General features: G+C 39.9%; 1 protein-coding gene and 1 pseudogene across 3 annotated transcripts in view; one reads left to right on the plus strand and one right to left on the minus strand.

Moving 5' to 3' along the window:
• Nucleotides 1-14,774, minus strand: part of Rasa2 (RAS p21 protein activator 2) — a 194,616-nt gene that overhangs the window by 44,634 nt on the left and 135,208 nt on the right. For all 3 annotated transcript variants that reach the window (XM_085827928.1, XM_085827927.1, XM_085827929.1), the window contains 2 exons: nucleotides 11,585-11,661; nucleotides 1,489-1,572 (listed from right to left, as the gene is read on the minus strand). In XM_085827928.1, the coding sequence (XP_085684054.1) occupies nucleotides 1,489-1,572; nucleotides 11,585-11,661 (161 nt within the window). The remainder of the gene's footprint in view (nucleotides 1-1,488; nucleotides 1,573-11,584; nucleotides 11,662-14,774) is intronic.
• LOC110301715 (protein transport protein Sec61 subunit gamma pseudogene) lies at nucleotides 3,829-4,038 on the plus strand (annotated as a pseudogene).

A 14,774-nucleotide genomic window follows, 5' to 3' on the forward strand; every position in this document is an offset into this window, starting at 1 on the left:
CAAAGGAAAAAAGCCAAGGATGTAAACCTCACAAACTTGAATCTGATGAATATCCACACACAGTTTTACATATCTATACATGGCAAGATTGGGTTACTGTCTCCACAGTTATGAGAAGCTGATTGCAAATGATCTTTGACATTTGAAAACACATCCTATTACACTACCAGAAGGAGTGGTGAGAAGAAAGGCCCAAGCCTCCAAGTGCCTTTACTGATGCGGGAACACCTGAGAAGCATGAAAGGTAACTCTGAACCCAGTTTACTTCTGAGGGCTGCAGCCAGGACAGAAACTTACAAAGACAAAAAAAAAAAAGCCTGCTAATTCTTAGTGAATGGACAAATTCAGAGGCAGTTATAAAGAAATGTACTGGGAGTCTTGTGTCGTTGACTAGATTCAACCAATGGGAATGTCTGTGCAACTGTAGTATAATAGCAAAATCAACTGTGATTAAAAAAAAAGTTTCGGGTTGGAGAGATGGCTCAGTGGCTGCTCTTCTAAAGGATCTTGGTTCAATTCCCAGCACCCAGATCTGGCATGCTCGCTCTCTCTCTCTCTCTCTCTCTCTCTCTCTCTCTCTCTCACACACACACACACACACACACACACTCTTTTTTTTAAGACTTGATGACTGAAAAAACAAAGACTAGAGCTGTAGGTGATAAAGGGGAGTCATGGTGATAAGGATAACAAATTTTGTGCTTTTGTTTCTTGATTCAAACAGCTTTAAGTTGCACACAAACTCCAGACTAGTCAGTCTTGTAAAGAAACTACAATGAAGTTATCTAATATAGATACCACAAAGTGTTACTGGTTTTTCATAAATTATAGACCAATTACTCAACATTATGCTGCACTTCACCACAGTCTGGGACTCAGTAGTTCTTCTGGAGTTTGGAACTCTCTATGAACAGAAAAGGCAGTTCTCAGTCCTAAGCCGCTTCCCAGACACTGGTATGGAAACGGTTTTGCTATTTTGAGTTGACAGTCACTAAAATGTGATTTTTTTTTACTTACAGAAAATTGAGGGTATTTGAAAGTAAGAATGTTAATGAGTAAAGGCAGCCATGTGTATATGATTTGGGTTTTTTGTTTTACATCTTGGATGGCTTGTAGCTTGCTATACAGACTAAGGTGGTCTTGATTCACAGAGATCCACCTGCCTCTGCCTCCCAAATACTTCAATTAAAGGCATGCATCCCCCATACCTGGCCCAGGAATATACTTTAAAGTACATTTTACAATGGTGTAAGATTGAAGTTTTCACCACAGCCTAATAAACACACAGCAGATTTGAAATAACACCCAGTATCTTTCTGTGATAACAGAACTCAGTTGTTTACCAAGTGTGCTCTAGAACTTACTAAAAATTCTTTTAAAGCATTATTTTATGTCAGTTACTCAGCACTTGATCTAAGAACTGTACATTTCCAATTCTTAAATCCAACTTTAAACTTGAAAATGCAGTAACAATTCAATAAGCATTACCTAGAGGGGCCCACGAGGGAAACTGTTGCATAAGGATCACAGCTTTGTCCATTTATGAGAGGCAACCCATGGCAGGCCTTGATGCTAAGGTAGAACAAAACAGATTTTAATACGTTAGCGCTAACATCATAACATAGTATCCTTCCTTCCTCTCTCTCTCTCTCTCGTTCCCTTCTTGTGGACTGGGAACAGTCCCTGGTCGGTCTGTCTCTCTCTCTCTCTCTCTCTCTCTCTCTCTCTCTCTCTCTCTCTCTCTCTCTCATAACACATAGTATCCTTTCTTCCTCTCTCTCTCTCTCTCTCTCTCTCTCTCATAACATAGTATCCTTCCTTTCTCTCTCTCTCTCTCTCTCTCTCTCTCTCTCTCTCTCTCTCTCTCTCTCTCTCTCTCTCTCGTTCCCTTCTTGTGGACTGGGAACAGTCCCTGGTCTGTCTCTCTCTCTCTCTCTAACACATAGTATCCTTCCTTCCTCTCTCTCTCTCTCTCTCTCTCTCTCTCGTTCCCTTCTTGTGGACTGGGAACAGTCCCTGGTCTCTCTCTCTCTCTCTCTCTCTAACACATAGTATCCTTCCTTCCCCTCTCTCTCTCTCTCTCTCTCTCTCTCTCTCTCTCTCTCTCTCTCTCGTTCCCTTCTTGTGGACTGGGAACAGTCCCTGGTGTCTCTCTCTCTCTCTCTCTCTCTCTCTCTCTCTCTCTCTCTCTCATAACGTAGTATCCTTCCTTCCTCTCTCTCTCTCTCTCCTAACATAGTATCCTTCCTTCCTCTCTCTCTCTCTCTCCTAACATAGTATCCTTCCTTCCTTCCTCTCTCTCTCTCTCTCTCTCTCTCTCTCTCTCTCTCTTGTTCCCTTCTTGTGGACTGGGAACAGTCCCTGGTCTCTGTCTCTCTCTCTTGTTCCCTTATTGTGGACTGGGAACAGTCCCTGGCTTCAGTCATATACACAGGGCAAGTGCCCTGCAACTGAGCTGCACTCCCAAACCTAAAACACTATCTTTCAATAGAAATCCATATATTCAAAGACTGTAACATTGTTACCATTTTTGTAGTTCCAATGTATCAACTACTCCAAATTACTTATTTACATGAGTACTTCCCAAAGAGGACAACCCAGCAAGGACAATCGGTACTCAGACCAGCATAGCACAGTTCTTCTTGGGAAATGCTCAAGGTACATTTTGTGGTTTGATAATACATCAAAACTGCTGTGGCTTCTTAAACGGAAAAGAAAGTGGTGTAGCCTTACATGAGAAACTACAAACCAGGCCAGCTCTGTGGCACCATATCCTCTGCTAAAGCATGAATGACACACAAGGAAATGGTTGTGGTTTTACTTAAAATCTGATTCATAAATATAGGGCAAGCCTCACATAATTCTCCAGACTCTCATGCTGATTCTCAACAGCAGTTCCTATGTCACTGTCAAAATGCCCTGCACTACAAACCCAAGGCCATCCAATCTACTATACGGATTATGGTTGTATTTATAGCAAGACCACACTCTAATGATGCGATTCTCACAGTTCTTCAGTAACTATTACTAAGTTAGTTGGTTTATTCTTCAGTAATTATTACTAAGTTAGTTGGTTTATTCTTCAGTAATTATTACTAAGTTAGTTGGTTTATTCTTCAGTAATTATTACTAAGTTAGTTGGTTTAAAGTCTGAGTCTCATTTCCTGCTCCCTCACAGAAGCTCATAAATGCCAAGTGTTTTGTTTTTGTTTCACAAACCCCTACTGAGCAACATCCTCTATTTCTCTCCAAGACTCACTCATGGGTGAACTGCAAATGATGTACTGCCAAGTAAAGAGAAAATTGAAAACAAGACTCATTTCTGCTAAACTGGGCATCAAAACTAAAATTCACAAATTTCTGAAACTAACCAAAAAAAGTACAGCCCAAAGAAATACTTTGGGGTTCATATTTTCCCACTAATAGCATTATTCATAAACTACCAGTTCTCTTCTGTGGCTGGGTGGGCCTCTTGCAAGCTCTGTGATAATATGCTGTTCTCATCTGTCTGACAAAGCTTAAAACCAAAGTATAAACAGAATGAATTGTTTCCAAGTACGTTAACTGATACCTAAAAACCAATTCAAGTACATTACAGGAACACAAAGTAGCTAGTGACTTCTATGTCCAATTCAAACAATGAATAAGCATGGCCTATAGTGAAAAGAAAAACCACCAAAACAGAGGCAGAGACGACAAAAAGTAATTGTAGACAAGAACACTGAAAACTTTTACCTCACACACCATAGACACAGAAAACCTTAAAAAAGAAAGGTCTAGGGCTCAATTCTACTCGCCTCTACCCTCTCAAACCGTCATCCCACACACATGGATCAGGTAATGCAGTCTGTAGAGCCCAGTCAGGAGTTTTGTAAAAGATTCAATTCGGCTGGCTAAAAGATGCACCAAACTCGATAGAAAAGAATTTTCTAGAAGACTGCCATGGCCACAGCGATGGGACTTGCTATCGTGGGGTTCATTGGCTTCTTCGTGAAACTGACCCATACCCCTATTAATAACACTGCTGTGGGTGGCTGAGGCCTTCCTTTCTCACCGTGGGACAAGTGAGCCAGAAGGGGTGACACGTTCATGAAGTAAAACACTGCCTGGATGCTTTGTGGATTTTGTTTCTTTCCTCCTTCCTATGAGGTTTTCTATTTCTAAATTAAAATAATTTCAAAATAAACATTTTTCCATAATAAAACAAAGGTCTAGAAATGGAAAAATGTAAGGTCTGATTAAAAAAACACAGGTAGACTCAAATATCTGCTAAGACTCTGGAGAGGAGCTGAACAAACCTGAAACTGAATGTGTAAAAGTTCAGGTGTGTGACAGTGGCAATGCTATGTGACAGTACAGTGGCTATAGGAGACCAGGACTCAAAACAAACACGCTTAGTTATAATTGCAGACTTTGAAACAGTTGTAAGAACAACATACAGAGTTTCTATAAACCCTAACATTGAATGGTAACATTCTGTGTAACCAAGGTGAAGCTACTGAAATCAAGAAACTGACATTTAATGCTACTAACGCTAATTAATCTACAGATGTCACTCAAATTTTGCCAAACTCCAGGATGCAGTATGGGATTCTACACTGCATTCAGCTGCCATGCCCTCTCAGTCTCTGACCCTGTGATAACTGCTTTCACATTACTTAATCTAAGTTCATCTTGACCAGAATGGAATCAGATGCCCCCCCCCCGTTTTTATCAAAATAAATATCATTTAAATAAATCAGACACATGTTTAGTTTCTACTCCCAAAGAGGTTTTATTTGGGGTGAATGGCCCAGCTTAAATATAGTTTTATATATTTAAAAATAGATAAAGGGGCATCAAGTCTCTACAGGAGTAGGCTTTCCCACTGAAGCCAGACAAGGTAGTCCTCTGTGTGGATTGGGGGAGGGGGCACGGATCAGCCTATGTACACTCTTTGGTTTGTGGCTTAATCTCTGGGAGTTGCAGGGGTCCCAGTTAGTTGACACTGTTGGTCTTCCTTATGGGGTTGCCATCCCTTTAGCCCCCTTCGATCCTTTCCCTAACTCTTGGTCCAAAGGTGTCTCCGACAGTCCAGTGTTGGCTGTAAGTAACTGCATCTGTCTTAGTCAGCTGCTGGTAGAGCCTCTCAGAGGACAGCTGTGCCAGGCTCCTGTCTACAAGCACAACATGGCATCAGCAATAGTGTCAGTGTTTGGTGTGTGCACATGAGATGGATCCCAAATTGGGATGGACAATGGATGGCCTTTCCTTCAGTTTCTGCTCCATTTTTGTCCCTAAATTTCCTTTAGACAGGAACAATTCTGGGTCAAAAGTTTTGAAGATGGGTGGCCCCATCCCTCCACTGGGGGCCACATCTATTATTGGAGGTGGACTGTTCAATTAGATAGCTCGCTGTTCTTTTCTGTACATAGTACCAAGACGTACCTGATATGCTACTGTGAAGTGTTATCTATAAAATAACTTCATAGGGAGATTCTTTGAGACTATGCAAAAATGCAATCATACTTAGGCTAACATACTTAGTACTCTTAGATACTTCTCATCCTATTTATTATACTTTAGCTATTTATTTCTATGAATGTTTACATGCATGTATGTATACCACCTACATGTCTGATACCAGTGAAGATCAGAAGAGGGTATCAGATCCCCTTGGAAATGAAGCTATGAGCCACCTACCATTTAGGTGCTAGAACAGAACCTAGGTCCTTTGAAAGAGTATCAAGTGATCTTAACCACTGTGCCATCCTTCCAGATCTCAGTTATATTTTAATTACATGCTTTTATTTTTCAATTATTTACCTTTTTGTTTTATGTGCATTAATGTTTTGCCTACATGTATGTCTGCGTGAGAACGTCAGATCTTGAAGTCACAGGTAGCTGTGAACTGCCATGCAGGTGCTAGGATTTGGACCCAGGTCTTCTGGAAGAGCAGAGGCAATGTCCTTAACAACCGAGCCATCTCTCCAGCCCCCATATGTGCTTTTATTTCTAACTGACATGTAATTGTACATACCTATGAATACAGTGTCACAGACCAATACACACACACACATATACAAATACACACACACACACACATATAGTAATGATCAGATTAGAGAAATTAGCATATCTAACATCTAAACATAATTTCTTTGGGGAATGTTCAAAATTCTACTAGCTGTGCTGAATATCCAGTTGTCACTCATAATTATTCTGTGCTATAAATTATTAGAAATCATTCCTCCTACGCTATAGCTCTGTACCCATTAAACAATCCTCCTTCTACCAACCCTTCCCCTACATCTTACCGAGGCTCTGGGAACAACTAGTCTGTACCGGCTTCCCTGATACAGGCTTTCTGAGCATCCATTTGTAACTGAGAGCATGGAGGGCTTGTCTCTCTGCTTGAACCCAGCTGCTGCTGTGGTATTTGCCAGTGCTGATTCAACCTCCATCACCCTTCCTAAATTCATTAATTAGAATTATACTATAAGGGAAAGTAACTGTTTCTTCCTATGTATCTATACAATCGTGTGTATTGTATCAGTAGTGATTCATGAATATTTATTCTTTAAGCTTTAGTCCATTATTAATACTAATTTTGAGGCTGTCCTCAAATCTGAAGCTGTCCCACAATGGGCCTTCTGGAACTTACTCAGATTGATTTCAATGTCTCTCATTCATTTATCTCTCCATTATTTTTTGGAGTATTTCCTTACGTTCTAATTTCATAAGGTATTCTAGCTTCATCATATATTTCCTTAGGCCAGCCCTAGAACAGCCACTGCTAACAAGGATTCCAGGCTTTCTGCTTTCTATTGGAGCTATACTAATATTGCAGCCACTAACTATATTTGGCTATTACATTAAAATTTAACAAAATATCAGTCACATACACCAAATTTCAAGTCTTCAACAGCCACACATGGCCAGTCGGCACTAAAGTATGAGAGAATATGTAAATTTTCTGTCATGTAAGTATCTATTGGTCAGCTTTGATGCTGTACACATTGTGTATAATCCTGTGCACACACTACTCCCCAACTCCTGTATCTTTAAACAAATGTCTTTCAGAAATCAGCCTCCAAAGGAGAGCAAGAAACAGGGCACCCAGCAGAACAAACCTTCATAAGCTAATGTCCACTTGCTCCTCAACCAAAAAGCAGAAAAACAAAAACAAACAAACAAACAAACCCACACAAACCAAAAACCAACCAACCAACCAAATGAAAAACAACTAATGCTATCACCACCCACACCCACACCCACAGCTTAGCTGGTGAGAGAGGAGCTGCTTATACCTTGTGTGTGTGTATAGAGAAAAATCAAAACATTCTGAGAAGGAAAATGAGAAGTATCTGTCACCCTAGATCTACCCTAGAAGTATGGGAAATGGGGGCGGGGAGGATATTTAAACAATGACAAAAGGAATGTTGATTCAGGAAGAAAGAAAGGAACAGGGACAGAGAAAAATGTGTAAATAATACTATGATTTCCTTTTTTCTGGATTAAGTTAAATGCCTGATGCAAAGAATTCTAACACTGGCACAATTCTCAATGTTTAATACAAAAATATATTAAACATGGGAGCAAGGAAAAGGTAAAAGAGGAGGCAAGATATCTGTAACTGGTGAACTGTTGACAACAGGAGGCTATACGTTATGTACACATAGTCTAGTACCCAAGACAACCACTTACAGGACCTACGTAATAAGACACTATAAATAGAACAGGGAATATGGAGACAAAGTGTGGAGCAGGGACCATCCCATATACTGTCACCAAACCTGGACATTATTGTGGATGCCAGGAAGTGCTTGCTGAAGGAAGCCTGATATGGCTGTCTCCTGAGAGGCTTTGCCAGAGTCTGACAAATACAGAGGAGGAAGTTCGCAGTCAACCATTGGACTGAGCTTGGGGGTCTCTGATGGAGGAGTTGAAGAAGGGACTGAAGAAGCTGAGGGAGTTTGCAGCCTCATGGAGGGAGCAACAGTGTCAACAGGCCAGACCCCCCTAATCCCCGAGCTCCCAGAAATTGGACCACCAACCAAAGAATACACATGGAACGACCCATGGTGCTGGCCACATATGTGGCAGAGGATGGCCTTGTTGGACATCAGTGGGAGAAGAGGCCCTCAGTCCTGAGGGTGCTCGATACCCCAGTGTAGGGGAATGCCAGGGTGGGAGAATGGGAGTGGGTGGGTGGGGGAACACCTTCATAGAGGCAGGTGGAGGGGGAATGACATAGGAGGTTTCCAAAGGAAAGGGGAAAACAGTTGAAATGTAAAGAAAATATACAAGAAAAACCAAACATAATTTTAACTTATGTTCAGGTAAGTGTGACAGTACACAGAAACAAGACAGAGTTAAGCCTATCAATAATTATATTAAAAATAAATGGAAAAAATTCACAGAACAGAACATGGCTCTTCACAAATAGTTTTTATCTATTATTTATTGATGTATACTGGAAGGATGTCATGTATCCACGAGTATATAGGTGTTTAATGCATGGGAGCTACAGCATTTCAGGCAGTTGTCAGCCATTTGGTACAGGCACTGGGACCTGAACTTGGAACCTCTATAAGAGAAGTATATATTTTTAACCACAAAGTCATCTCTTTGTCTGCATGTATGCCTGTTTACCACATGCCTGCTTGGTGCCTACAGACCATGTTCTTAGGTTCCCCTAGTTAGAATCATAGACGGTTGTGAGCTGGGGAAGTAGCCCAGGTCCCCTACACATGCAGCAAGTGCTCTTCAGCTATGGAGCTACCTCTCTAGCAACGCCTTCCCACAGAAACGACGTTTTACAACGACAGAGTCTATCTACAAGAGAGTACACATAATTCATATAGATTTGCACAAAAACCCAATCTCAAAGGCTATCCACAATTAGGTTCTATTTCTCCTGCTTCTGTGTGCCTATGTTTGTGTGTGTTTACTCAAGACTTAACGCAGGACCTCACAGCGTGTAAGGAAGCACTGAGTCCCGTGTTCCCGCAGTGCGGTACAGTTCCAGCTCTCACACCATGTATGACAATGTTATGGACCTGGAGACAGAAAAGAGGTTTGAAAAGAGTCGGGAGAGTGGTAGAGAGGAGTATGACTATCAGCTGGAGTATGAAGAAAAGCCTTCAGAAGACAGTATGCACTGTATCTTGACTGTAGTAGTGGTTGCATACATCTATGCATGTGACAAAGTGGTATATACACAACAAAGTGTATGAATAAAAATGTCTTTTAGTCATATAACATGTAAATACTGGGGGAAACTAAGTAAAGAGCACAAAGACCTGTTTGTACTTTGTAAATCCATAATCTCAAGTTAAAAACATTAAAATAGATGTCCAAAGCTGAAATCTAGCCCTGAAACGTAAGAGTATGTACATTGTTGAGTTATCTGTCAAGTCATGGGAAAAAATAAGGGGCTGGGGTTTGGCTCAGTGGTAGAACCCCGTGTGCCTAGCTCAGGAAACACAACACTGGAAAGAAGATTCACTACTACTACAGGCAACAATGTAAATGAATATGAAAGGGAGAATACTAAGTAAAAGAAGCCGGACACAAAAGACTAAATATATCCTATCAGTATATCCAAACAACATTTTGGAAAAAGTAAAAACAGACACAGAAATCAGATTGTGGTTGCCTCAGCTGAGTGTGAGGAAGCGGGAACTGAACCACATCTATGAATAATGCCTTCTGATACAATGTTTCCTTTGAAATCGTGCTAATATTCTACATCCTAAAATATAACAACAGGAAGCTGGAGAAATGCTCAGCAGGTAAGGGCCCTGGATACCCTTCCAGAGGACTCAAATCAGGTAGCTCCCAACAGCCTATGACTCCAACATCTCTGGCCTCTGTAAGAACTTATACATGTATGGCATACACGTACACAAACACACAATATACATAAATAAAAACTAAGCCAAGCACCAAAGAGAAAAACCTAAACAAGTATGCAAATAAACTAATCCAACGAATAGTACTTCAAATGACTGACTACAGTAACTAAACTCAAGCAGGGAAGGTAGGAGCAGGAGTGCCTCATCCAAAGAGGAATTTCCACTGCAGGCTCTCAGTCTGGGGAAAAGTCTGCACACTCATTTCTACTGTCTTTTTCTTGTTGTCAAGACAGGGTCTCTCTGTGTAGCCCTGGCTGTCCTAGAACTCTCTCTGTAGGCCTGGCTGTCCTAGAACTCTCTATATATCCCCGGCTGTCCTAGAACTCTCTCTGTAGCCCTGGCTGTCCTAGAACTCTCTATGTAGCCCTGGTTGTCTCAAAGTCACAGAGCGCCACCTCCTCTGCTTCCTGAGTGCTGGGATTAAAGGCACATACCACAATGCCTGGCTTTGGACTATTTTCAATAGGCAAATGGAATTTGAAAATCAGTAAGACAAAAACTGTTAGTAGGGCTGGTGAGATGGCTCAGTGGGTAAGAGCACCGGACTGCTCTTCCGAAGGTCCAGAGTTCAAATCCCAGCAACCACATGGTGGCTCACAACCATCCGTAACGAGATCTGGCGCCCTCTTCTGGAGTGTCTGAAGACAGCTACAGTGTACTTACATATAATAAATAAATAAATCTTAAAAAAAAAAAAAAGAAATGGGATGTCTACCCCATTGATCTCCACAAAAAAAAAAAAAAAACTGTTAGTAAATAAGAAAATTTTATTACTTTATTAATCTATTAAAAGTTACCATTATTATAAAGCTTTTAGGAAAAAAATGCCTTAAGCATACTGTTTTGGTAAGTCATCCACACATAGCAAAAATCACATAGTCTCTTTATTATTTATTAATTGAGATAGCTAATAAAAGCAGAACAAAGTTGAACACCTCAGATCATAGAGTACACACAGCACAGAAAGGCAATGCTTCAAGGAATTGGGGTTTTCATCATTAGGAGGGTGAATTATAGCGTGGAGCAGCAATAGGAAAGTAACAACTGCTCTAACTCCTTGCCCTAAGATATGTGGATATGAACCTCATAACCTCAGGGACATTCAGATATCAACCGAGGCAAAGACACAGAAAGTTCCAGAATGAGAAACGCTTGGTAGCTTACGGAGGCAAGAAGTAGAAGACTAGGCTAGAACATGGCCTCACAACACAGTTGGACTACTGAGAACTTCATAGAAGGAAAGGTGCTAGCAATCTTAGGTGGTCACGTAGTTTGAGCATCATGTCCTATGACCTCCTCACCCTGATCCCTGGCTCCCTGAAGCTCTGCGTAGTGACTGAGTGCTCGGAGAAGACATCCCCTGGAAATACTTTCTGAGTCTCCGCAGCTAGGAAGTCAGAGGCACCTTCCTATGACCCTTCATACCTTAATGCTTACAGAGATTTGTTGCTTAACTCACATTCATTAAAACTTAGTTGAGTAATTAATGACTTGCCATAGCTTAAGTGGATTAAATGAAAAAATAAGCTGGATTCTCAGTTTGGTAAAGAAATGATGTATGAGAGTTTTATTTTGAAGTTTCTAAAATATTTAAAATAAGAAATTAGTCTAAGAGCAAAAAACAGAGAATTAAAGCTAGGTGGTTTTGACAAAAACAAATACATGCATAAACAGGATATGCTTACTGTACAACAAGCTGCTGGCACACGGTTCCATTCTCTGTTATCAGCTCATTCAGTCTTAACTCAAGGTGAACCTTTCCCTAGGACAAAAAGAAAATATCAAACTCAGTCTATTTTATTTTGCTAACAAGACATTACAATGTACTTCTATCCAAATGGCACACATACATAATTATTCACTAACCACTATTACACATCTCTGCATAGATTTACTTGTTAAATGGCTAATAATCACCAATGTGTGTGCATGCATATATATATATATATATATATATATATATATATATATATATATAATATGTATATTATATATATATATAAAAGTTCTGAGAGAAAACACTCTAATATTTATATGAAATATGACATGTAGACATTTACGAACTTTATACCCTGCTTAATAAATATTTATATACTGCAATGACCACAACAGTATTTCCTTAAAGAAGGCACTTATATTTTTGAAAACATAAAAGAAATTAATTTCTAAAGCTATGAAATTAAGTTAAAGATAGTAAGAATCAGCTTTTTAAAATGTGCTTTGTCAACTACTGAAGATTGATTTAGCATCTGCTATGTTTTAGGAAGTCCTATGGGAATACACAGACAGGAAGAAACAGCTGTGACCAGAAACTCATGACCTAGCCAGAGAGGCAGTAAGAGTGACATTATATGGTCAAAGCACTGATGAAAGGATTGGAATAAAACAGAGTTCTCTCTTACACACAGCTGGTAAGAGATGAGTTGAAAGCCCAATTTAGTAAGTTTTAAGGAATTCATGCCATCAGCTTCCTCAAGAACGAGCTTAGGGACAATGTAATCCAGAGCTTGGGTATCTCTTCTGCTTACTGGCGATGAGCAATCCTAAACCGGTTAACAATTAGTGCTGCCTTACCTCCACATAGCTGACAAGACAAATTCCCAGTGCCAAGTGGAGATCTTGGGGTGTGATGTCTAGGGCCTGGTGTACCGAGTGATATTATCAGGGGTAGGGATATTTGCACTCTAGTTACAGCTTCTCTTCAGAGCCCTTCTAGACATTCATTCAAAGATATAATCTGAATCACCTTTATTACTTTATGTCGACTTGTCTTATGAGACTGACTCTCAGGACCATTAGCTGTGAACTTTAGGCTAGATGACTACTACACAATGAGCAATGGATGGTTATGAGTCATAGTGCAAAGGTCTGAATGAGGGAGATACGCTCTAACGCAAACAACAAAAGGCGTCCATGAGAAAACGAGCAGTCATGTAGAGCTGGAACTAAACAGAAACAAATAGCCCAGAAAAAATAATCTAGGTATAAATATGGAACTAAAAAAAATATTCCAGAAAAAAATCTAGGTATAAATACTGATAAAATCATATATATCTTACAAACTCGGTCCTTCACTATTCCTGCATTGAGCATTTACAACCTCTGCGTTTTGATGCTGACCTTGAAGGTCTATACTATGTAGTAATTTCTAGTGTTACGTGTGTGTGTGTGTGTGTGTGTGTGTGTGTGTGTGTGTGACAAGAACAGAAGACTGTAAGTGGAGTGGGAGTTTAAAATAGTTATCTTAATTTCTTTTAACATAGGGTCTCGCTATTTAGTCCAGGCCAGCCTCAAACTCACAATATATACCACCCACTTTTTTTGTTATTTATTTTGTCTTGTTTTTATTCTAACAGAAAATAAAGTGAAAAATCTAGCAAATAACTGGAAACTATGAAATGAATTACATGATAACTTTAGAGCTAAGTAATAAAGTAACTGAAATGAGATATATCTAACATCAGATCAGCCACAGCTGAAGAAGAATAAACAGGAGCGAAAGGCTCATCAATAGAAACTATTCATGATGAAGTACAGAGGAAGGGAGCTTAGGAGACACAAGACACATGCAAAACAGGCCGGTTCTAGTACTAGGGAGCCTGGAATCCCCGTTCAGAAAGTCAGAGGAGGGAGAACCAAGAGAATTGCTTTAAATTTTCTAAGACCTATGAAAGACATTACGTTACAGATTCAAAATCTCCTAAAAACACATCAGTTGGATAAATAAGAAGACAGCATACCAAACCACCAGTGAGACAGCGGAAAAGATAAAAAGGAACCTCAGAGCAGCTGCTATCTCCTGGTATCAAAAGATGCACAGAAAACAGAGGTTTGTAAAAACAGGCAAAAAACAATGCATAAAGATAAAATCCTCCACATCTAAATAGTCTTTAAATCATAAAACATTTTAAATATTAAGAATTTTCTCATAAAAATAAAAAAAGAACACTGGCTGCTCCCACAGAGGACCCCAGCACCACACAGCCAATCATAAATGTCTGTAACTCCAGTTCCCGGACACCCGATGCTTCTTCTGGATTCCAAGAGTACCAAATATGCACACGGTGCACATGCACACATGTAGATACTCATACAAACACACAGACCTTAGAGACAAAAAAGAACTCTGTATGTTTCAATTGGTTTAAAAAACTTATGAGGCGAGGAACAAATAAACCAACTAACAAACACCACCACCACCATCACCACCATCACCACCACCACCACCACCACCACCATCACCACCACCATCACCACCATCACCACCACCACCACCACCACCACCACCACCACCACCACCATCACCACGACGTTATGGCTCCCGACAGAGTTTCACTGGTTGTTTTGAGTTCAGGTCTTGCTTTACTGCCTATGCTGTTCAGTTTCTGGAGTGGCTGGACCTACGGGTATGCATCATGCATCACTACAGCAGCTGAGACAGCTTTAGTTATAGAAACTGCCTCTAAATAATTTTAGACACAACTGCTTGTCAGATGAAAGACAAAATTTTACTTTATAATATATCTTATATTAATGGCAAGAGTTTTTTCTCCTTAAGTAATAATTTAATAATGAGATAAAGAGTGGGCACAGTGGCCCACACACGTCATTAGTTCCAGCATTCTGGAGGTAGAAGCAAGCAGATCTGAATTTGCCTGCACAGTGAGTTCCAGGCCAATCAAGACTATATAGTGAGACATTGTTTCAAAAAACTAAAAAATTTAAAAAGAGATAGAATGACTCATTTCTGTTACTTTCCATATACAAATTCACAAAGTTTTAAAATCAATCTATAATAATAATAATGAATTATGCTTTTATATTTATGATCCCTTAACTGAACATGTGTTTAATGTCTTGATTTCTTCTTAACTG

The sequence above is a fragment of the Mus caroli genome, unplaced genomic scaffold (assembly GCF_978045245.1).
Source record: "Mus caroli unplaced genomic scaffold, Mus_caroli_1 scaffold_11, whole genome shotgun sequence".
Classification (NCBI taxonomy): domain Eukaryota; kingdom Metazoa; phylum Chordata; class Mammalia; order Rodentia; family Muridae; genus Mus; species Mus caroli.